This window comes from Bactrocera neohumeralis, chromosome 6 (assembly GCF_024586455.1).
Source record: "Bactrocera neohumeralis isolate Rockhampton chromosome 6, APGP_CSIRO_Bneo_wtdbg2-racon-allhic-juicebox.fasta_v2, whole genome shotgun sequence".
NCBI classification, from domain to species: domain Eukaryota; kingdom Metazoa; phylum Arthropoda; class Insecta; order Diptera; family Tephritidae; genus Bactrocera; species Bactrocera neohumeralis.
Window position 1 is genome coordinate 46,615,365 of NC_065923.1, and position 26,230 is coordinate 46,641,594.

General features: G+C 36.8%; 2 protein-coding genes across 2 annotated transcripts in view; one reads left to right on the plus strand and one right to left on the minus strand.

Annotated features, from left to right (window-relative positions):
* Positions 1-26,230, plus strand: part of LOC126762567 (myocardin-related transcription factor B) — a 374,476-nt gene that overhangs the window by 137,204 nt on the left and 211,042 nt on the right. The gene's annotated exons all lie outside the window — the stretch shown is intronic.
* On the minus strand, positions 559-2,053 carry LOC126762611 (uncharacterized). The gene has a single exon (XM_050479485.1). The coding sequence runs from the start codon at positions 1,920-1,922 to the stop codon at positions 1,224-1,226; it is 699 nt and encodes a 232-aa protein (XP_050335442.1). The 5' UTR covers positions 1,923-2,053; the 3' UTR covers positions 559-1,223.

The window sequence follows — 26,230 nt, forward strand, 5'->3', positions numbered from 1 at the left end:
ATTCAAAGGCAAAAACTTGTAAATGTTGGTGTTTATATGAGCCGTTCCCAAGACAGTATGGTCTCCGTTATCTAAATGGTTGAAAGCCGACACCTTACTAGCTCTCACAACACTAACATTAGCTGGAATAATTCAAAGTCATATTAATAAATATCTACAAACACATATACGTATTAGGGAACTCACCTATTAAAGCCATCGCAACATAACGAAGAGATGTCATCGGTATTTTCCTTTCCAACTATTTTTTTTGGATTAGCTGCTGTAAAATAACATTGCTGAATTAATTTCAAAATTATGTGCCGAAATGACAATCTTGACCGGATAAAAATCCGTTTCCTTTACACGACTGTCGTGAGAACGATTGGATTGGCGTTTTTCAGCAACGTTAAAAAAAATGATCTAAGTTTGAAGTCCTTTCGCGTAGACTCTTTCTTTTATAACCATCCAATTTTTACTACAGTAACGCCTGTTTCATTATACACCCAAATTAAGTTATATAATCATTATCCGCGCTCATGAACGTTATTAACAAAATCTTAAGTAAAAACAACGCCGTTGATGCTTTTCAAATTGTAAACGTCTTGCTTTATTTCAAATTCAATTGTCAATAAATCCAAATTTTAATTCTATTGCAAATGGTAAAACGTATTCAAATATTCAATATGGTTACGTACATACATACATTAAGAGATTGCTAACTCTTTTGCGCTACACACGAATCCATCATGGACGTTTCCATGCACTTACTGTATTTTCTAAATTATATAAAAAAGTATTGATAATTCCGTATCAGATTTCAAATTCGTATTAAACATAGTCATTTTGGCGCACAAATGTTATATATAACTATTATTATTGTTTACTTTATAATAAATTTTCAATTCTACTTTTTATATTATTGCGTTAGCGAGACGCATGCTTTACAATCAAGACGTACAAACATTAACTTAAAACTTAGTGAAAAATGCGTTCGACCCATTTAGCAGTCGGTATATGTTGTAAATCAATATCAAGGGAATTGCAAATAAAAAAATATTAAAGTTCTTAAAATTTATAATCTTGCATAGTATATACTACTATTTTAGAGTATGAAGCGTGTTAATTGTTTTTTCTTTTTTATGAAAATAAAATATATAATATAATATTCCTATGTTGCGATCTCTAGGAATTTCATCTGCTCTAGCTTTTTCTTAGCTTCCACCGATCTCACCGCATACTATTTAATCCAGAAAATGTGGTTTCAAGTGTTTTAGCATGCCAAATGTACGGAAGCGTTTGACTTTCATCACCTTCATTAGTTCATCATCGCAAATAGCGAATTGTTTATTTTTAGGATCGTATAAATTACGCTCTTTTATAATGGCCCATACTTTCTTCACCACTACATGACGTGGTAATGATTCAGCACCCATTAAAGCCGACAACTCTGGTGAAAGGTTGTATGGGCGAGTAAATCCCGTTGATTTGCGTCCAGAACCGCCGCCGGCACCACCACCGCCAGCCTTCTTTTTTGGGCCCTTCTTTTTCGGCATTTCATAATCCGAGTCAGAGCCACCATCGGATTCAGAGCCGGAATCGGATCCATTTATGGACTTTCGCTTCTTCTTTTGTTTAGGTGTTGCCTTACGTTGAGTTGGTTGGGGGCGCTTTTTGGCTGTTTTCTTTTCAACCTGCTCTTCCTCTGAGGATGGATCGTCTTCTTCTTCTTCCTCTTCCGCTGATGCTTCACTTTCTTCCTGTTGTTGATTTATGAAATCCATGACAATGCTATCAAATTCCTTTTTACGGCTCAATAGGGAACAGTTAAGTTTCTTCTCCACTTGCTCGCGCACTTTCTTCACCGAGACGACCGAAAGGTCCGCCGTCTTCAGTATAGCATTAATTTCTGCTTTTAAATCTTCAGTAGATATATCAGCCATTTTTCACAATGTTTACTTTACTTTTAATATACTAAAATTATATATTTTTTATTTTTTAATCTTTTATAATTTACTTTAAAGCTGCAGCAACAATTTTTTTTGACGAAACGTGAAGCAAAGAACGTGAAATGATACAAGCAACGAGAAAAATTCGGCGTCTTAACTTTTGGCACCGATTAAAACTTATCGATTTTCATTCAATGTGTCCAGTGATGCAAATAATAGCACGATATAAAACTTGCTTAATATTGAGCGTAAATAAAATCATTCATCGAAATGGATATCATTCGGAATTTGATAATTAGAACTGCATCAATAACATTGCATAAAAGATGGCATTAATTTCAGACTTGTACAATTAAAAAAAATATTTATTTTTTATAATTTATTGAGCTGTAAGCAAGTTGAAATTGTTCGTTTCCAATAAAAAGAATGAAGTAAAAATTAAATAGAACCGAGTTAGCTTGATGTTTTTGTAAGAATGCTTTGTTTTCCTTTCGGATTTCAAGAAATCCATATAAATGAACATAATTACATTTAGGCATACTTGCTTACCTATTGCTCATTCTATTGCAATCTGAAATTCCTCAATCAAGTAAAAATGCAATACTTATTGCTTCTTTTTGCGCTTATTTCAGTTTTTTTGTTTTGAAAGCGACAATTGTCAAAATACCATTGCTACGAAAAGCTGCGCAAAGCAAAGTGTCAATAAAGCAAATTGGAATGAATGTCGAAAACGAAATAGGCAATTAAAATAAGTTTTTTGCGACGTCTGTGCTTAAAAATATAAAAATCTCTTAAAAATTGTTTTTAAAAAATGTCAAAAGAAATAGCAAAACATAAAGAAGTGATTAATTTTTATGTGGTAATAGAGTTAGAAGCTATCAAACTGTGAGAGTGGCGTAAAAACTACCGGGTTCTGACTGGGCTATAGCCCTAGATTCTATAAAAATTCTGTGTGCTCTTAAATTGTGAATTTAGTAAAGGCGTCGAACTTTTCCATTGCATCTGCTGGCCTATTTACTGCTTCATATTTCAGTGGAAGCTGTGTATTGTTTAAGGTATGTGGAAAATGTTTTAATATTCCTAAAATTCAGCGAAATTGCATTTACTCCAGAAAAAGTGGCTTGTAAACTCTTCATACACACACCCAAATACATAAACTTATTGTCTATATGTATAAACTCAGCTGCCCTGCTATTAAAAGACCCCCACAATAGATTAGTCAGCTGGCGTGAGCAATTGCACAAATGCAATGCAATTTTCTGTAAATGCAGCATTGCAGTGCGGGACTTGCTATCGCCAATTTATTTTTAACTTTTAGATAATTTAGTTCAAATATATTTTTATGAATTCCTATCAGTGCCGCAGGCTGACACTGCAAACATGCATACTCGTACATACTTTTGTTGGTATGTTGCCACTTCAGCTTGTGTGTCACTTCTTTCAGTGTGGCAAGTCGAGTTTTGTGCCGGCACATATCCTGAGCACACATTTCATTGTTTGCCGGTAGTGTAACGCCCAAAATTTCAAGTTCCTTTTCTTTTATTAATGCCCATTAGCATTGGGTCGTACTATTTTTTTCTCATTCCTTTTAACACGTTATTCTTCATTCATACTTGAAAATTGTTTGTACGTATGTCATATGGTGCATTTTCTTGCATTTCTGCGGCAACCGGTCTTGCTTATTCCATTTCTATGTAGAAATCCAACTCTTATTAATGTTATCACAAAAATGTTGCAAATATGTACATACATATGTACATACACGTCCAAGTTTGCGGTCACTGCTCATGATATGCATTAATATTGTTCCGAGTAATATTATTTTAATCGATTAAAACACAACTCATATGTACATATATTATTAAAATTTAGTAATTTGATGTTCTATTGCTTAAAATATTAACTGTGTTTATACATAAAACATATTAAATATTCTCAAATTCTTGCCAACTTCTGAAATCCTAATGCTTATGCAGTACTTTTTCGAAAGAGTACTCAATTTTTATTTTATTTTATTTTTTATACCATTCTTGTGTGCATATTGTGTCAAAGTGCAAATTTTAGAATTTAGAATTCAGTATATTGATAACAATTTACTGTTAAAATTAAAAAATCAAAATTATCTGCGGCGTGTAAACTGACAATAACTACTAAATTACATTATTCACATAAAATTTAATTAATAAACAACTGTGCACATACATAAGTATGTATGTATTAAAATACATAAGTATATACATATGTACATATGTATATACAAATATGTATTAATTTGTCTAATATAAAGTTATTTATGTATATTATGTGAGAACTAGTGGGCCGGACCGGATTCTTTTTGGCTCGACGCCGAGCACAGAATTCATTATGATTGCTGTGGTAGCCATTACACTATCATAGGAGGCGTGGGTGTTTTATTTATGTTCTTTTGCAATGGCAAATAAACATTTTTGTGTATAATATTATGCTCAATATACATATGTATGTATAAATATTGAAAATATTTAGCATCTCGAACGTACTAGTATTCTCACTGACCGGCTGTCTACATAACTTTCTCTTTGGCAGTATTGCAACTAAGTATTACTTCAGCAAAGCTGTTAACAATAATTTTTAATGCCGTAAAATATTTGTTTTTAATATGTAAGTTTCTATTTTTTCGATTTAAAATCTTGGCTTAATATGCAGTAGGCGCTTGAAGCCTTTGCATTTTGTGTTATGGCTTCTTTATTTAATCAATTATTTAGCTCAAGGATTTTCTAATATAAATATGTATATTAAAAATATTAGTCAATTTACACAGTTTTAATGATATTTTCTCCACAGAAATAAGTTCTCTATTAAAAAATTAATTAAGATAAAATCTATCTATTCTATATATACATACATATGTATGTATTCTATCTAATACCAAAGAAATACAAATATTTCCCACACACATTTTCATGTAAAGATTTATACATATACATATGTATGTACATACATACATATTTATTTTAAACAACGAATCATCTCACCTTATTAGCCGGACACCTTCAAATTGATTCACAAATTTTAGCTGACTTCGTGTCTTAGCCATTTGTCGAGCGTTTCGTCATTAAAAACTGAATAAAAAAATTCCAAATCTATTTACATAAATATGTAAGTATAAACACAAGTACATAAATACGTATATAACAAAAAATACAAATGTATGTATTAGAGTATGACAAAAAAATATTTTTTTTTGCCTTAGCTACAAAAGAACCACATTCCCCTAAAATCTTAAAGGTGAAATATTCGAGAATAAGAGAATGTGACGATGCCCTCCGGCACAGTGCTCATGTATAGAGTACCACCACTATAATCGCAGCTGATATTTCAAAGTGAAGAGAGTGAAATTGCACCCACGCAAAAGCGATCAAGCTTTATGCAAAATAAAATAGAAAATAACAAACAAAAATGCTAAAAAACAATTTAGTAAAATGTTTATATGTATGAACAGTATCCATAGGTATGCTTACATTCATATGTACATATTTATATTTTTTAAAATTTAAATTTCTTATTCATTTATGTCGATATGTACATACATAAATATAAGTAGGTACGTTTTTGCATATTGTTGTATATAATATACATATGTATGTATGTATATATGTTTATTTACTTTTATACTCTCGCCACATGTTGCTACCGAGTATAATAGTTTAGCGCACCTAACGGTTGTTAACACCAACGAAGTTATTCAGAAGGAGTTTTCTTAAAAAGTGCCATTATATGACATCCAACGCCTCAAAATGGTTGACAGCGGACCATAACTTATCAAACGCCCAGGCACCGGATATGTGGATCTGAGTGCCTATTACTGACTTTTTACTAAAAATAACGGTCACTTTCACTCTATATATGTATATATAATTATGAGTCTTGGTGCTAAAAATAGTTAAAATCGGGTTATTGGCTCCCATAGCCCCCATATACTTAACATACCGATTTTCAAAGTTCCGTTTGATTTTATACCATATATATCGGTTAATATGTAAGATATCTTAGAAATCTAAAACTTACTGATCCTCATGGGACTAGATCTTCGAACGTACAGCTCTTGGCCAGCTTAAATCCGCGTCAATTTCGGTAACGTAGAACCGGGTGTAGTGGAAATTGCTCAATCCTCAACTACGTTGTCGACATAAAACAATACGTCGACCAGACTTCTGACGCAACTAACTTCAGACGTGCACTGACCGCCATTCACTGTGGTGCCATAAACACCTTCACCGACTCTCCCTCAGTAAATGGCGCGCTTGTAGTAAAACCACCAGCCATTGTAGACGACGAGCTCGAGTTGTCGAGAATCAGGAGTGACCCTTGCGCATCTTCGTTCTGGAAACCTACTTATCCAGAATATACCCTTACATATTAAATATATGTATGTCCAGCATGCAACGAGCTCACGCGTGACACTAACCAACTCCTTGCATGCCAAGATAACCCTACACATCTGACAGTCCTCTCCCTATTTTTGCTGAAATTATATCATACTCTAGATATTCGGTTTCTTCAAATAATGTATAGTCGAATTCTTTCGCAATATTCCTTACACCCGAATTTAGGTCTTCCTTACTTGTTTTATTTAATTTCACACGAAGCATATTTGGGAAATATATATATACACACCTACATATATACTTTTTATAATATAAAGATAAAAGAAATTCGGGCTATTCCGGCCGAAATGCTCGAAAAAGTTGCCCAAAATTGGACCACCTAAGACGCAGCCGCGGTCAACATTTAAATGAAATTATCTTCAAAAAGTAAATGTCATGAACCAATCTAACGTTTCAAATAAAGAACCGATGAGATTTTGCAAATTTTATGCGTTTTTTTTAAAAAAGTTATCAAGCTCTTAAAAAATCAGTTATAATTTTGTATAAAGATAAACAAACCAGCGTTTTGTAAATAATGTTGTTGCTATGTTGGAATATTTGTGCAAAATTACTGAAACATTTTATCAAGCATTTATGTAGAGGCTACTAGTTTCCCAGCCGAAGCAGCTGTTTTAGAAAATAAGCGCAATGTCTATCGCCAGGTCGATACCAGTGACGGGATAAGGGTTCTCAATTTGGAGATTTGGCAATTAGTAAATCAGTACATGCGGATAAAATGGGTAGAACACCTGATGTCTTGCAACTTCTCCGGCGGCGTAAGCAAGTTATGGACGACGGTTAAAAATCTCAACAATTCGACCAAAAAGAGAACCTTTATCCGATGGCTGCGCAAAACGCTGATCAATTGCGTTCCACTTGCTTTCATGGACGTAGTTTTCAAGGTGTTATTAATAAGATCAAATCATCAAAATCCATCGGCTCAGGTAGCATGAACATGTTGATGCACAATCAACTAGATTCGATGGAAGTAAAGTTTGTCACTAAAGTCCTCAACATATAGCTGACCACTCTTCGCAAATCATGTATGTGGAAAAGTGGAAAGTGGACCCATTACTGAAACCTGGGAAACCCGCCAACCAAGATTGGTCTTTTCGCCCGATAATCCTCTTTTCCTCAGAAGTGAAGGCACTAGAGGTCTTGCTACTCTCGCCAAGCATAGTTACCGTCAATTGCATATCATCACTCCTGCACTTAGGTCTTAAATGCCCAGATAACTCATATTCTTAATCAAAAACTACCCCGGAAGTGGACTAACCTAGTAGTTACTGGAAGACATTGACAAATCCTCGCTTTCTCTGGGGCCGAAGAGATAGAGCATGAATTATCTGAGCGGGCGCTAATCATTTCTTGTATTTCGAGAACAAAAGTCTAAGCTGAGTTGAATTAAATAGGACGTCTCGCAGGGTGGTATCATCTCCCCGCTGTTGGTTAACTTGTACATCTCGAAACGTGCTCCTTCACCGGACGGAAATTCCATTACATCGTACGCTGATGATAACACGGGAATCTTCGACCTGTGTTCGAAAGTGAATGCCAATCTTTGTGACTTTTTTGAAGGATTCTTTGCTGTAAGAGTCTAAAAATTCCATATGTTGAGATCTACAGCATATTTTGCTGATGGAGATAAAATTTGGACATTGAGCAACCCAAAAATTTTGAGTATTACGTTTTATAGTGTGTTTTCCTTCACTACATATGCTTACGACCGCGATTATTACAGTACAGAGTTTTAACAAGATCCTCAAGTCGCAAGCCGGGAGCACATCGGGTAAGGAACAAGAAACATTGTTGACTACATGACACATTTGAAGAAGATACGGAAAAAACATCCCTGTAGTCATCTGCTTGAAGCGGACCGCCTGGTAGGAAAATCTATAGAGCTATATACTATAGAGATGTAATATCAACGACGTATATCGACTTAATTTCGAACGCAACCAACTTTAGATATGTACTGAACGCCATTCACAACGAGGCTATTAACACTTTCATTGACTCCCTCTTAGCGAACAAAGTCCTTGAAGTCGAAATACCACCGCGTGAAATCAGTCTGATTAGCGCAACTTCAATCTGAATATTGTAGAATGTCAAACTTATCCAGAATAGACCCCGCCATATGAAATATATGTCATGCGTGCAAAGAGTCCCCGCATAAAACTTACTACCTCCTTTCAGACCACTCACCCCACTTAAAACCTTTCTCACTTTGGTCCGGCCCCGACAAAACAGCCCGTTTCCGGGACCTATCGCTGAGTGATTTCGATGACAGCTGAAAGCTGTTCTTTGATTTATAAGAAGCTACGAGTATATAAGTTCAATAAGAGGTCACTTTTCCCAAAAGCTTAGGTTAGGTTTTGGTGCTGATCTTCTTCTTCTTCTTTATTGGCGTAGACACAGCTTACGCGATTATAGCCGAGTTAACAACAGCGCGCCAGTCGTTTCTTCTCTTCGCTACGTGGCGCCAATTGGATATTCCAAGCGAAGCCAGGTCCTTCTCCACTTGGTCCTTCCAACGGAGTGGAAGTCTTCCTCTGCCTCTGCTTCCCCGGCGGGTACTGCGTCGAATACTTTCAGAGCTGGAGTGTTTTCGTCCATCCGGACAACATGACCTAGCCAGCGTAGCCGCTGTCTTTTAATTCGCTGAACTATGTCAATGTCGTCGTATATCTCGTACAGCTCATCGTTCCATCGAATGCGATATTCGCCGTGGCCAATGCGCAAAGGACCATAAATCTTTCGCAGAATTTTTTTCTCGAAAACTCGTAACGTCGACTCATCAGTTGTTGTCATCGCCCAAGCCTCTGCACCATATAGCAAGACGGCAATTATGAGTGACTTATAGAGTTTTGTTTTTGTTTGTCGAGAGAGGGCTTTGCTTCTCAATTGCCTACTCAGTCCGAAGTAGCTTTTTTTTCCTTTCATTGGGGGTGTTTTTTTTTTACCAAGCGCACAACCCTGCGGAGGGGATGTTTCGCCTTCTCACTTTAGCTCGCCTTCAAACGGATGTTCTTAGACTACCCAGAGGATACTTGGTCAAAGACCGGAAGTCGTGACCTGCTTGAGTCATATGTAAAAGAAACGTTTCTGGCCACTCCCAAGTGAATGGCGATCAGAGAACTTTCCTCACTTTCGTGAACTTCTACACATGACTCCATCCTCCATCCTTTGGTGCTGATCTGCACAACAGAAATCATGGGTATCACACTTTGACGATATAAATATCGGTACTTTGTGATTCCAAAACGAGTCAAGAGACTCTCTTGTATTGATGAGCGCCGTAAACCTATCATAAATTTGTTGATATGGGTTATAATGTTTCGAGACAACTCCCTTTGACAACCAAGATGTTTCAAAATCAGTTTAGCAAAGGCTGGAAAGTGAAAGATCAAGTATTGAGAAGTCAAATAATTCTCTCTCAAATATATCTGTGACATGTTTTCTGCCCCTGCAACTACAACAACAAACTTTAACACAATAAATTCCCACAATGTCCTTACTTTGTTTGCTTGCGCTTTGAAACGCAGTTTACCGTCAGCACTGGCATTGGCCCCAATTCCCCAGTAGACACAATCAATTTAAGTTATTTGCTAATATTTTGTGCTCAATAAATTCGGCCGGCTTAAGAGTGCCTCTGCGGTAAAAGTTTTGATAATTTATGTTCTTCTTCTTCTTGAGAAAATCAAAATTTCTTCGACATTTTACTTTCAACTAAAATGTGTGCCAAAGACATTGTGTTACATTTTAGTTAATCCCAGCCCATTATTGCAATAATTTAGCATTTGCATTTTTGAGTGCATGTGTGTTCGCGTACTCTTTCGAACAACACACACCTCTCCGCGAATTCTTGCAAATATGTCTCGTTGCTCGTCCACTTAACGGCTCACTTTGAATTCTTGTGGCTGCATATTTTATAGAATGTGTTTTGTTTTGACAGAGGTTAATATATACAAAATAACGAAGCGCCAATATAATGGTATTTTTGCCTAAAATATATTTATATGAATAACATGGGGTAAACAGGAATCTACATACATATTGTATCCCTGCCGGAAGACAGGAAATGAAAAGGGGAAATCGGTGCCCCGGGATGTAACGGAACTGGCCTCTAGGGGAGCATGCGTTTGTGGATCTCACACATAACTTGGATATTTAAAATTATTTGGGTCACGGGTACTTTATCTCTTATGGTTTTCCAGTAATAACTCTGAATAATCCTGTGCCCTCTCATATGACTACTTCCAGATCAATTCATGTTACTCGGTTCTATACATCGAAGTGAAAAGAATCCAACCGAGGGGTTTTCATTCGGAGACAATGTATATGAAATACGATAAAATTCACCTCGTCATCTGTTTCTCTGCAATGCCGCCATGGTACAATTTGTTGGGGGCAGAGTTGCCACATTTACTCTCCTCCAAGTGACTTTCATAGGATACGGGGGAACGAAACAGTCTTATCTCTCCTGGAATAAGTACGAACAGGATTGTGCATGATTCCAGCTGCTGGCTGAAATTGAGTGGTAGTTGATTCCTCAACTCGCTGAGGGTAATAATTTTTCACGAATCTGCTGTTCTGCTAGGTTTCATGCTGCTAAACAGATTCTCCGGGCTGCTGAGAGTTTTTAGGGTTTTCTTAGGCGAGGTATGCTGGCTTGAGCCTATCAACGGATACAACCTTCTCTCTTCTCTTTTGATTTTGAAAACGTGGTCATCTACGTGCTCTAGTGCTTCGTGCGGTCCAGAATAGGGTGGTTCCAAAAGTCGCTTTACTGCATCGATGCGGAGAAAAACATCGGAACAAGTGTAACGATTTTTCAGGATGAAAATGCGAGATTAAGTGTTTTGGGCAGTTGGTGTGGGCCTTCATCCTCTATGTACTCACGAAACTTCACGACGAAAATCTTTGGGTCGGGTGGTATGTCGTCTAAACCGGCACACTTAAACCTGTGCCAAACACAAGGTCAGCAGGTGAGCCGTATAGGTCTTCTTTAAAGCACGTGCAAAGATCTAGGAGTACCGTTGGTAGAACTTCCGGCCAAGGAGCCACAGAGTTGCAAATCAGAGCTGCATTGAGCATTTTGTTCCACCTTTCTACCAGTCCATTTGACTGCGGATGATAACGTGTTGTCCTGATGCGATGGGCACCAATCAGCCGTGCTACCTCAGGAAAACCAACCATCAAGCAGTGTCATGTTAAGTTTAGAGGTGGTGAAATGGGCACCGAAGACGGCGAACGCGGTGGACACCCAAAAGAGTTTTGTTACCGACGAAGACATCAAAAAAGTCGACAAAATAATTTTGGATGTCCCAAAAGTTCTACATCGGAGGAGGGATATCTTTATTGTTAAAGATACCAAATGAACGTGTACATTCACGAATATTTGGGCGTGTGGAAAGCTTAAGTGCTTAAGGATGTTCAAGCATAACAAACCCGCGTTTTTGCATCGATATATGACAATGGACGGAACATGCGTCCATCATTTCACTACGAAGTCCAATCGACAGTCAACCCGCTCCAATGCGGGGAAAAACGACACAGTCGCCTGGCAAGGTTATGCCGTCAGTATTTTGGATTGCGCATGGAATAACTTTTATTGACTACCTTGAAAAAAAGACCATCATCAACGACTATTACAGTGCATTTTTGGACCGTTCTACAGGGTCCTCGAAGTGTAACCAATTAAAAAAAGCCATAATTTCGGTTTGGAAAATTATTTTTATTTATTTTAAAGTACAAAATGTGTGAAAATAATCATAAATTCAGGACCAATTCACTTTTGCTCGATATGACCACCTTTTGCCTTAACTACGGCCTTGAGAAACGAATCAGTATTTTGGCCCACTCACAGACAATGGCTTTCTTCAGCATCTCGAGACTGGTGTATTTTTTACTTCGGACCTTGCTCTCCCAAATGGCGCAGAGAGAATAATCCATTGGATGAAAACAATTGGAGAGCACCCATCTGCGGAGACAGCGCCCAAACCATTATTTGTGGCGGGTGCTGCCTCCTGGTAGCCAACCGATGACTTAGATTCTCGTATGAACGGTCGGTCAAGTATCGTTTTGAGAGTTTACGAATTGCACAATTGGAACAATTTTTCGTCAGAAAACACAAAGTTCGGAATTTGACCGCTTTCGGCCAAACGAAGCACTGCTTCTCTCTCTCAAGTCTTATTTGTTGCTGCTTCGGTGTGAGATCATGGGCCTTTTGGAAATTGTAAGTCTTGACCTTGAGCTCATTTTTCAATATGCGTCGGATGCTGCGGTCGGATATTTTCAGTTCTTTAGCCATTTGATTGGCACTTCGTCGTGGATTTCGCTCAAGTCGCTTCTTCACTTTCCGAACCAATCTCACGTGACGTTGCAGTCTTTTGATGATCACCTCCATGGCGTTTTGCGATGCTACCAGTATCATTGTAATGAGTGATGGTGCGATAAACAAAAACTTTATTCACATTAAGGTGTTTGAGCTTACGAACAATTGCTGCCTGTGATTTTCCAGCTAAAAATAAAGCAATCACACTATTACGTTTGAATTCCATCGCGGATCACTTTTTTTTACGTTTACTTTTAGCAAAACGCTTTTGTACAATTGTGAACAATACTCCGAACTTTCATTCCGCAAATTTATAAACAGCTGATTCCAGTGCGAAGTTGGTTACACTTCGAGTGCCGACCGCAATTGAAGAAAAAGAAAGTGCCCGTGTCAGAAGTTAGTGAAAACGATGACAAAAATCCATGAGTTGCATCCATCGTATTTTCCCGATATGGCCCCTAGCGGCTATTCCCTGTTCTCAGATCTCAGAAAAATGCTTGCTGGGAAGAATTTTCCTACTTTTTAGCCAATGACAAATCGTACTACACAAATGGCATCGAAAAGTTGTAGGGTCGCTATAATCAGTGTATTAACCTAGAAGGGAACTATGTTGGCTGCGATAGTAGAAAGGAACACACCGCTGCTTTGAACAGCTTCAATCAGTCCACAAGCAAGCTAAAATGAGCCATCTCCGGAAACGCTCCTTCCAGTAAACTTCCGGTAGCTCCAATTTACACTGGCCTTCAAACCAGTTGGAAGATTTACAAAGGCGGACGAATGCATCATTAAATTTACTTATTCTATCACTACTTCATACTTGCATTTCCGACTGTATGAGTTCCCAACTTTCCGCGCCTACCCCTGACGCTTACTGTGCTCGTTTTGGCGCTGCACCAGCTATTTGTTCACTTGGTGCTGCATTCTTACGAGCATATGGCGTCATTGCCAACCACCGTCATCAGCAGCTTGCCGCTACAAATGTCGTCTTTGGCTCACTAACTGCGTCCAAAGTGATGTGGGTGGCATTTTCCACATGTGCGCTTCTGTGTGTGTGTGTATAGGTGTGTGTAGGTGGCTGCTGGGCTGTTTACGCGCCCAATTTGGCGATAAATAAACATTTCTGCTGTAAATACAACGTACGCGTATGTGTGACCGGCCATTTCGACCATATTTTGCCGATTTCCGTTCGGCAAACTAGCCGCTAGCCATTGGCCGCTGAGCTTTTCATTCATTTGTGACAATGGTCGCCGTCAGGATTTTGCTTCTTGGCTCTGGCATAAATAAATTCTGAGTCAATGTAATTATTTTTAGTGTGCGAAGCAGAAGATGACAACGTATTTTCTCTTTTTCTCACTTTGTTGTTGTACGTAATTAAAGAAAAAAGCAAAGCGGCAAAATCATTAAACTATTTGTTAGTCTTAGACGCTGAAGTGACCACTTTTGCTGTTGTTGTTGTCAATTATATGTGTGATATTTTTATATGCGCAACTGTTTCACATATATTTTTAACTCACTTAAATAACCCAATTTGCTTGATTTTGCCCATTTCATTGCTGTAAAATTATAAATATTTCGCGCTAAATTTAATTTAACGATTTGCATTTAACCACAAGCGAAATTCATTTGAATTAAAAAAAAACGCAAATAATGGTGCGACACTTGCTGCTCTCAAAATAGCAAGTTCATACATATACCGTTATATATACACATAAATATAAGTATATTTATCTCAATTCGAAAATAGCCACTAATTACCTGAACGCGATTATAATTTGCCAATCAATCTGTTTATGTATGTGTGATAAACTCTTGTGATTTAATTGGTGGTCTAGTTTTTATAGTTACTAGTTCGCAACTACTTACTATTTGCTAAATAAAAGAAACGAAACGAAATAAAACGTTAACTTTCGTTGCATCGAAACTGTAATACCCTTAACAAGAAACAAGAAAAAACGTTAATTTCGGCTGCACCGAAGCTAATATACCCTTCACAGGTGCATTTCTTTTAGTAACTATGTGTTCAGTTTGTATGGTAGCTATATGCTATAGTTAACCGATCCGATCAATTTCTTCGGAGATTACATTGTTGCCTTAGAAAATAATCTATACCAAATTTGGTTGGTCAAATGTGAAAGTTTTCCATACAAGAACTTGATTCCGATCGTTCAGTTTGTATGGTAGCTATATGCTATAGTTAACCGATCTGAACAATTTCTTCGGAGATTACATTGTTGTCTTTGAAAATAACATATACCAAATTTCGTGAATATATCTTGTCAAATGTGAAGGTTTTCCATACAAGCATTTGATTCCGATCGTTCAGTTTATATGGCAGCTATATGTTATAGTGGTCCGATATCGGCCGTTCCGACAAATGAGCAGCTTCTTGAAGAGAAAATGAAGTTTGCACAATTTCAAAAGGATATCTTAAAAACTGAGAGACTAGTTCGTATATATACAGACCGACGGACGAACGGACGGACGGAGAGACAGACAGACGGACATGGTTAAATCGACTCAGCTCAACATACTGATCATTTATATATATACTTTATAGGGTCTCCGACGCTTCTTTCTGGGTGTTACAAACATCGTGACAAAATATACCCTATTCAGGGTATAACAAAAAAATTCCAAACAAGAACTTGATTTTAATCGCTTAGGACCGCTTTGTGCTATAGTAGTCCGATCAGAACAATTTTTCCAGAGTTTTTACCAGTAATTGGTAGGAAATTTCTTGAAAATATTTTTGCAAACAAAAAAGTTTAGTAATAAGGTCAGTATGTATGCTAGCTACACATGTGTATACTTTGTCCGATCAATGGTTCCGACGAATGAGCATCCGTTTCAGCGACAGTCGGGTCTAAGTAACCGAAACGGACCCGGATTTTTATCCAGACAAGGACTGTCAACCCGGCACCATTCCTCGAAATTACTTCAAGAATGCTTTCTGCCGTTACAACAACAACAACGAACGAGCAGCTCTCATCGATATCTCAAAAACTGTCCGACTAGTTCGCGTTTATACAGATAGACGAACGGACAAACATAGCTAAATTGAGTCAGCTCATTGTGTTAATAATAAATTATGTACATATATATTTTATAGAGTCTTCTGGGTGTTAAAATTTCGTGACAGACTTAATATACCCGGTTCAGAATATCCATCTATCTTTCTGCATTAAGCGGAGACACCTGCCAAATTGGCTATTCGCTTGGCTATTCGACAATCGGATCTACATAATCGGAACTGGCCGGAATTTTTATTTAGCCATGAGTCGCCAACTCGGCGGTAATCCGCAAAAAAATGCCGGAAAAGGTTTTGCTGCTACAACAAACCAAAAAAAGGGTCGTCCGCATTATTCTAATATACTGTCTGTCTCTAATCGGACTCCCAAATTTGTAAATATTAACTTTCTTACTAGAATTTTAAAGTTAATATAACCAATTGACATGCCAAAGCTCCACATCGTTGTTTATATCGTCAGCTCGAAATTGTGGTCTCTTTCTATTAGTGATCAGACCTCTTAACTTTAGTAGATCTTTAAACCTTTTACAACATGAAGATCGTATCACTCAAAATTCTTTAGTACCAATACTCTTCACTAATTTATAGAAAGAGGTGTGTTGCTCGCGTTGTTCAAGCAGAGCGAAGGAATACCTCTGCTAAGAAGAAAAGTTATATATCAAGACAGTTGGATCTACGAAACCTCAATTGACCCCAATTTCTTTATCTATCATTCCATAAGGTATTTTCAGAATGTTTATGCTATTTTAAAATCAAACAAAATATGTTTTTTAAAAATGAAAGTTTAGGATACGAAAAGAGAGTTTGGACCATGTTTTGTAGTCCGTCATTTCCATCCAAAGGGAATTCAGACGGGATTTTGGAGGAAATTCTGGATGGACCAATATGAGGTTGGTAAAAAGCTTTGTCGCATCTGGAAGAATCCCAAGAAAACCATGCCATCGAAATCAGTATGTTCACTGCTGATGTATCGTTAATTCAGACAAATCCAAGAGTTGCGACACGCAACTTATCGGCTCAACTTGCAGTTACCAGACGGTCATTACAATGCATAATTATACCATATTGTAATTAGGTGTCGCATATGTGTGGTTGAGCGTGGAGGTCATTACGGTCTCATGCGGTTGCCAAAGTCACATACCAAGACGTGACATTCACACCTCGTACCCGAATGAGACGGCGATAATGACTGCTATCAGAGCATTAAAGAACAACAAAACTCCTGGGCCGGATAACATCAACCCAGAACTCCTAAAAGCTGATCCTCAGACGACTGCGCGGATACTGTTTCCTCTACTCAAAGATATTTGGGCCTCAGAAAAGATACCAGACGAGTTGAAAGAAGGTGTTATTACTCTTCTTACGAAGAAGTTAAATTTATCGGAATGTAAAAATTGAAGAGGAATAACACTACTAAGTATGGTGAATAAAATAATAACGCATATAATTCACAAAAGGTTATCTGATTCGCTGATGCATGGGCTACGTAAAGAACAAGCTGGTTTCAGACCCCATTGCTCATGTGTCGATCACATCAACACATTACGAGTGATTGTAGAGCAGTCGGTAGAGTGGCGAACTCCTCTCTACCTTTGTTTTATCGATTTTGAGAAAGCGTTTGACACTCTCAAACATGATGCGATTTGGAGAGCCCTAGTATGCAAAGGAGTTCCGGAAAAATTAATTAACCTAATAAAACAGCTGTACTCAGGAGCTAGTTGTCGAGTAAGGTGTGGAAATATTTTAAGTAGCGGCATCCAAGTCAGGACTGGTGCCAAGCAGGGCTGCGTGCTATCTCCCCTTTTATTCAATTTGGTATTGGATTTGGTGATGCGTCAAGCGTGTGCGACTAATAGAGGAATATCTTGGGGTTTAAGCGGTAGCCTTGAAGATCTGGACTATGCAGATGATAACTGTCTGTTGTCCCATAAATATTCGCACATTTCCTTGAAACTAGAAGCTGTTAGTGATCTCGCCGTACAAACTGGACTTAAAATTAATATAGCGAAGACAAAATTCATGCGCATCAACACAACCGAAACGCCAAACCTACAGATCGCTGGAACATGTCTCGAAGAAGTCGACGAGTTCTGCTATTTAGGTAGCATCATATCTAAAAACGGTGGATCAGCAGCCGATATACGAAACCGTATATCCAAAGGTCGCGCTGCCTTCGGAACGTTGGATAAAGTCTGGAGATCAACACATATATCCATACGTACGAAGCTAAAAATATTCGATTCAAGCGTGAAATCCGTTGTAATGGGTTGTCAAAAAAGTCTTGCGGTATTTTCGCTGAAAGCGCGTAGTTCTAGTTTTATTCGTCGCATCGGTTCATGCTATACCTTTTTGGAAAGCTCATTTCTCGCGCTAACACGTGTTTGATTGTCGTTTCTTTTAAGTCGTTCGTGAGTTATAGCGTCGCAAACATGGAACAAAATAAAGAGAAAATACGATAAAGGCAAAAATGCATTATGGACCCGATACAGTTTCCATTTCCACCGCACAACGATGGTTTCAACGTTTTCGTTCTGGTGTAGAGGTGGTCGAAGATGCGCCACGCTCCGGAAGGTCTGTCGTCGAAAATTGCGATAAAATCGCTGAATTGGTCGAAAGAGACCGGCGTAGTAGCAGCCGTAGCATCGGTCAAGAGCTGGGTATGAGTCATCAAAAATTCATTTCAATTTCAATAAAAAAAAAAAATTCAATAAAAATACCGCAAGACTATATATATATATATGTATATATATAATTTTTAATAATAATTAATTATATACAAAACAAAATTGCTATACAACTAAAAATTAATGCATTGATTAAAAAAAAAGTTGTACCTGTGGGCTAAAAGTTTTGATAAAATGAGCGTGTCCTTGCCTTCTCATATGTTTAATGACCATATCTCCTAAAATCTCCCACTTAAGCGACAATAACCAAGTTCGCTCACGACAAATCCCTTTGACACTCCTATCAACACTGCAAAAATGGGCGAAATCGGACTACACCAAGGCCTACTTCCCATATATCACAATTTTAAATTCCCTTTGAATCTTTCAGTTTCCAGTACACAAATTAGGTAGCAATTGATATAACAGGACCTTATGACTAAAAGTTGTCCAAATCTAACCAAAACTGTGCAAGCCCCTAGGTAACTAATATGTGGGTCGCAGTATCTATAGTTAAGTTTTAGCCGAAAATATCTATCTTCTGCAAGAAGCATAGATCCACAATGAATTAATTTCAATCGATTCTGTCTCTTATTGTAGGCCATATTGCACTTACTTCCTGTGGGTCTAAAGTCAGCTTCCAACTACCTTCCCCAAGCGTAAGCAGTTCTGCCGACACATCACAGGTGTGTTCAATCCATGCCAACTTGCGCCTAAGATCTTCCATGCACAATCGAGTTTTTTGGGTGCCATAGTCCTGATTGGAGATAAAAGTCATCCAGCGAATACGTAGTATCTGTGAATGCAACGTTTGCTGAAGCATTGCAGTTGTTGCAAATCACGACTGGTGATATTCGAAGTCAGTTGTGTGAGATGCTGCAATTTTTGCCCCTATCGGCCAGCCAATGGGTTGCTTGCTCACCTATTTTCTCACGCTTGCAGGTGGTTGAAACTGCAGTGTTCCCGGCGTTGGCGATCTGCTCGAAGGGGTGAGGCGTTTCTACCTGTTGTTTGTTTGCACGATATGCGCGTTCACAAGCGGAAGGCTCCACATACACTTACTTAAGTATATAGTATACCACAGATGTATGTACTCGTATATCCATCTGTATATAAGTGTAAATATGTATTCGTTTCTTTTCCTCTTTCTTCCACGTTTGCGTTGAGGATAAACAAATGCTGCAACATTTTTTTTGAACTTAATTTGATTGCTAACCGGTTGTGGGTTCACATGAATTATTTATTACACTGTGTGGGTGTGAAATAGTGGCGGTGTTTTCGGTATTTGCAATGGGTTTCCATACATGATTTCTCCGAATGTTTTCAATTTTCTACACCGCTTCGTTTTTGTTTTTACAATAAACATGTGGTCTGACTAATTTTCGCTTTAATTTAATTTTATTTCATTCTTTTTAATTACGGTATTCGGTAACACTGCAAAATAAAAGCAGTATGTATATCACAACAACAACGTTAGTTTAACGAACTTGTTCAAAAGTTAAATTAATTTATTTCTTCTGAAATAATATGAATTGAAATGTTAGGTCTTCTTAGTTTTACTTAAATCCACGGCTTCGTGTTCAAGTTTATATTTACCACCAAAACCGTGGAGTGGACGGCACCGTTCGCAGCAACTCAGACTGACGCATGGAACGACTTGATGCATTTTACGTCGAGATTTTAATTTGAAAGTGGGCTCTTGAAAAGTTACGAGAGGTTCAAGAGCTGCCATTTCATCCAGAATTAACAACGGCTTGGGGTGGCTTGTGGACCGGTGGAATCCTTGGTTTATATTTCTTCATAAATGACGATGATTTCAACAAGGCGGCGCCACTTCCCACACATCGCCTCAATCAATGGATTTATTGAGAGAACACTGCAGTGAACAGATAACTTCACCCTTACGGCCGATAGATTGGCCACTAAGTTCGTGTGATATCACACCGTTAGACTTTTTCTCGTGGAGATATGTAAAGTCTAAATTCTATGCGGAAAAGCCCGCTTCGATTCAGGCCCTTGAGCAAAACATCACACGAGTCATTCGCCAATTACCAGTTGAAATGCTCGAACGAGTCATTCAAAATTGGATCCAACGGATGGACCATCTGTGGAGTAGTCGCGGCCAACGTTTGAAAGAGATAATATTCAAAAAATAAATGCGAAAGAATGTTCTTTCGAATGATAAGAAGCAATACCCATTAAATTTGAAGTTTCTGTGTTTCTTCTTTAAAAAAGTTGGGAATGGATTTGGGCTTGCATGCGTATAAAATTGTTCTCACTCAAGAACTGAAGGATTTGGCTCACCGTAAACGTCGTGAATTTGCTTGTTTTGCCTTGGAACAACGTAAAAATGATAACGATTTTTTGGAAAAAATCATCTTCTCCGATGAGGCTCACTTTCATCTGAGTGGTGCGGTAAATAAACAAAACTGGAGGGAAATCCACAAATTATTCATGAACAACCATTACATTCACCTAAATTGACAGTTTGGTGTGGTTTTTGGTCTGATGGAATCATCGGTTCATACTTCTTTCGAAGAGAAGCTGGTGGCACACCAACTTTTATGGCCGCAAATAGAAGAAGTTGATCTTGACAACATCTGGCTCCAACAAGACGGGCTACGTGCCACATAGCACGTGCAACAACCGAATTATTGCGAGAAAAGTTTAAAGATGCAAATATTTCAAGAAATTGTGACATTGAATGGCCTCCAAGAAGTTGTGATTTAACATCATTAGACAACTTCTTGTGGAGTTATTGGAAGTCATTGGTCTTTAGCAATAAACCAGACTCTCTTCATGTTTTAGAAGACATATTGAAGGTGCTATTCATGACATATGATTTGATTTAGTAGAAAAAAGAAGTAGAAAATTGGATTTATTGAATTCGTTGCTGCGAAAGCAGTCGTGGAGGCCATTTGAATGATGTTATGTTCGGAACTTAATGGTAGGTTGTGTTAGGATGGGTTAGATGGCTGATATAGAGAGATCGCACGTGGACTGCTATATGTAGTCCTTTGTGAAGCCATAGAAAAGAAGAACTCCTGCGCTCGAACTTATAAACTCTGAATAAAAAAAAATTTGAACTTCCTTAATAATGAGTGTGTTCTTGTTTTTTAGAAAATCATATTACTTTTATTGGAAAACCCTGTATCATACTGCTTTTCATTTTCTTTGAACCACGCTGCCTTATTTTCGATTAAAAATATATCGATTTTATAATGACCTGCCATTTTATCGATTATTTATGCCATCGCCAATTGTTATGCTTCTTTTATTTGTTTTTGCCAAGACAATTTATAATGTATTGTGAAATAGCCTTAAGCTTCGCTGATTATCTAATCTATCTAGCAAAAATTTATTAAATCATTTATTATATAAAGCACACATTTCTTTATCAAAGTAACAACAAACAATACCGAAAAAATGCGGGTGGAAACTTTTTCGAAAACCAAAAGCAAAAAGATATCAGCATTTCGTATACTGAGCGAAAAAGCTTTTCTAATCAAAACGCGAATACTCAAATATTCAAAAAATATGTATTTCGAAAATGTATCCATGAGTAATTTCGAATTTCATTTCTAATACCACAGCTTATTTTTCGAAGACATAAATTGAGTGCAGAACACACACAAAGCGTAAGCGAGCAACTGCAACTTTTCTTATCTAAGAAAGCTGCATAGGTGAGTAAACTCGTCTGATTTGTTGCTACACGCGCTGCTCATTTTGAAAATATGTATGGGTTTCATACGCCACAAGCGATCGCTCGAGCGAAAGTGGTTTCGAAAATGCTACGCAAACATACAGACGTACGAAAATGTGTGTGTGTGTATGCATGCATGAAGTTTTGAAATTGTCACGAATGCGTTTCGTGAGTGCGCGAGCGGCCGAAGCGCTCTCATGCGGTTTTCGCATGAGAGATTTCACAATACGCTTGCTTATTTGAGCAAATACCGTTTCTTATTTGTGAAAATGTGTTTTCAAATATTCTCTGTGACTTCCAGAGTTTGTTAGAACTTTTGAAAAAATTATGAAAATACTGTGCATTTGAAAAATTCGTTTTTGAACGTAGAAAATGTGAATGAAAATTTAATTTTTCATTAGTTATTGTTGTATTTCCGAACTATTTCTGTTTTTCAGTTAATAGCTGGTTTAATTTTGTTTCAATTCACTTTATGTTATTTTTCGTCTGTAGCAAATTTTCATTGAGAACTTTTCTTGTGCGTTTTGTTCGTGCTTTCCTTAGTCTTCCTTTCTTCATTTTCATTTTCAGTTTTACTTTTAGCTTTTTATGTATCGTACTGTTTCGAAAATCACATACTCACTAACGTCCACAAAAATGTGCCGTTTTTACGCTCACCCATTCGAAGTTTTAGCTCCTTGTGATCACGCGTTCGCTCTCGCACACATTTCCGCTCTCGCTTTAGCGCGCTCTTTACGTTTTGGACACATTTACCACGCGTTTGGGGTGTGTGTGTGTATATTCGAGAATTTCCTCACCTCAAAACACTTTTGCCAGCATCTTAAGGTATGTGTTGCTTTCGATATTTTTTTGGTCAATTTTGTTTTTATGATTTTCGCTTTATTTTTCGAAAAAGAAAAGCGTTTTTTCGATCATCTCGAGCGCGGTGATATGCGAAAAGCGTTTTTGATTTGGAAAATCACGTCAGTGGTCTCTGCGGAGGTTTCACGTTAGAACGTACATTTCGGACAGAAGAAAGCAACGCGCGTAAAGATCTTGTGTGGACCAAGTGTTAGATGAAAACTTCTAAAAAAATGTGCTTGCCCTAAAAGTTGTTAAAAGAAAAGTGAGAAGCGAATAATGCGAGTGTGAACGAGAGTTGGGAGTTGCCTTAAATTTGGGAATTTGCAAATTTTATGCTTTCTGAGTTTTTGTGTTTTTTGTTTAAAAAGAAAAGGAATCAAACGAAACTTAATTATTTAATGAGTCGAGTGAGCGAGCGTGTTTTCGTGTGAATTTTCAAGTGTTTTTGAAAAACGTAAAAATTTAACGCCTGTTTTCGAACGTGTGCTGTTTGGTTTGATTGAGATTGAAGTTAAATTTTTTGATGATGATATGAGGAATATTTGATTTTTCAATGAAAAGGATTTTGAAATAAAAACGAAGCACGCTAAATAAACGAAACGAACGGAATAGTAAATAAAAATTATAAACTTGCAGACACAAGCTTAAATTTATAATATTTATAAAACGAATACTTCAAAACGAAATCACAACACAAAAATACCAAAAATAAGAAAACAACAAATTAAGCAAATTTGAACATAATTAAAAAAATTAAAAAAAAAATAATTATTATTATTATTATAAAATTTAAAATTTAAAATTTTGTGAAAATAAATTATGAAATATTTACTTATTAAGTGAAAACGTGCCAGAAATAAAAACGTAATCTAAAAAAATGTTCCAGTTCGAAATTTATTTTTTTCGAAAAATTTCATAAAAAATTAAAATTTCACGAACGAAACTAAACGCCGTACAACTTCAAACTACTCTCTCTCTTGGCGAGTCCTTTTTAAAGTGCGTGTGCATAAAATGCCGCAAGAACAGCATATATCACAATTTTCAAACAATAAACAGCTGTTTTATTGATTTTGAAACTCGAAATTCGGGTGTGAGCTCAGTGGCCGTTAGGAAAATGCTACATTTTGAAAATTCAAATGCCATAATCATTCCATTAAGAACGAAAAGTTACTATTACGATTATTATTTCGCGAAGGTTGGCAACCATTACAATTATTATGGTTATACGGATCGTTAAAAGAGCGTGAAGCAGCGTAAAGCGGAAGTGAAAAGCTAGTAAGAATTGTTCAACGGAAAAACGGTGGTGGAAAAGAATAGAAAAATACATTAAAAAAAAACTACAGACAAAATAAAAATTAAATAAAGTTATTAAAAAAATATTTTATTTTTTTGAAAATATCCAACTTATAGTTTTGAAGTCAAATGCAGGCCTCTCAATAACTTCTAACCAACCAAACTATTAATAAAGTGCAATAAAAAAATTAAAAAAAAATTTAAAAAAAAAAAAAAAATTAAAAAAAAAAATTTAAAAAAAAATTAAAAAAAAAAAATAAAAATTTAAAAAAAATTTAAAAAAAATTCAAAAAAAAAAAAAATATAAATTCTCAAAGCAAACTCTTTTCGTCACTCAGCAAAGTTACGTTACTGTTTTGAATTCAATTTGCGCATTGTTGTTATTTTCTGTTTCAACAACTTTCCTGCATTTTATTTTGCAAGTTCCCGTTCGCAACAAATGCAGTCAGTGCGGCCATTGAGCCGGCTGTGATCCGTCGTTGACGTCGTCGGTTCGACTGTGGCTGCGTTTTCGTGTGGGCCTTCGTGGCGATCATGCGGGTCATTGCTGATACGGATGAACCACCAGCGAAATGTTGCAGATATTGTGAGGGTGAGCTGTTTGTTTGGGTTTTGAGTGTAAAAAGCAAAAAACTAACGGTTTATTACTTATGTGTAAAGTGTGGAAGACTGAAGTGGTTAAAATATACAAGAAAGCAGAAAAATGAAAACTGTGGCATTCTGAAATATTTGCAAGACTGTTAAGGAGTCAGTAGGGCAATCTTTTTTCAAAAATTTTTTTTTAGCATTTTTTGTTCCTTTATACCCTTAGAATTAATGTAGAAACCCACTTTGCCATTGGAAGGTTTCGACAAAGGCTAAAAAATAATAATACCGCTCGACGTTCGGAGCGCTCGGAGTGTCTCTCAAACTTTAAACGCGTTTTTCTCAAACACACACTTTTTTAAACTGGCGGACATGATTCTGGTCGAACTACTCAACCGATTTGCTTAATTTTTTTAAGGCTATCGTCCTTCATAGTTTTTTATAATTCAGTGACAATGTTATGACAAAATTTATGTAAAAAAACCTGGGGAAAAATTAAAAAAAAAAGTTCATTACTTTTTTATTTATCAACATTTTTGTCCGCCAGTGAAAAAACACATCTCATTCACCCAGCCATTTCTCCGACAGATGTCATCAAAAAAATTCCGAAAAAATTGTTTATACACTCCACGATATACGTCATGATATGTGAAGAAAGTTCTATTGTAGAATGAAAATTTCTATGAGAAAAAAAATTCTCAAAAAAACACGCCAGATTACCCTACTGACCCCTTAAGAGCCGTCTTTGTTTTTATTCTATTTTAGATTCGAAATTTGGTATCTGTAGTGCTGGATGCAATCAGATGATCATATAATTTTGTAAAACATATTTTTTAGTTTTTTTTCGTGAGAAATTTGGGAAACAAATATTTTGTAAAATTATGCAAAGGCGGTTCTCAACGCTTCTCGGATTCAATGAAATTTTTTTTTATGTTTGAAACTGTTGACAAATAAGTGTGGTATAAGTACAGTGCTAGTCATTTGTGGGTTATTTTTTATGCCCTACACAGGGTAAATTAATTTTGTAAAATCCAGAAGGAAACGTCAGAGACCCTGTAAAGTACATATATATAGATTTGATCTGCGTGAAGAGCTGAATCAATTTAGCTGTGACCGTCTGTATATACACGAACTTGTACCTGAGTTTTAGAGAAAACGATCTGAAATTTTGCACTTGTCCTTTTCTCTTCAAGAAGTTACTCGTTTGTCGGAATCGCCGATATCGGTTCACTAAGGCATTTATATAATGCCATGCAAACTAAATGATCAAAATCTAGTTCTTGTGAGAAAAGTTTTTTTTCATTTGGCAAGGTAAATTTAATCGAGATAAATATAGGGTTATATATTTATAAATGATCAGGATGAAGAGAAAAGTTGAAATCACTGTCCGTGCAAGCTGTAACTTGATAAAAAATGAAATTGTTCCTTTGAAAAAAAAAATAAA

Excerpts from the sequence above, each read along its gene's own strand:
- LOC126762611 (XM_050479485.1), bottom strand. The coding sequence starts at position 1,922 with ATGGCTGATATATCTACTGAAGATTTAAAAGCAGAAATTAATGCTATA.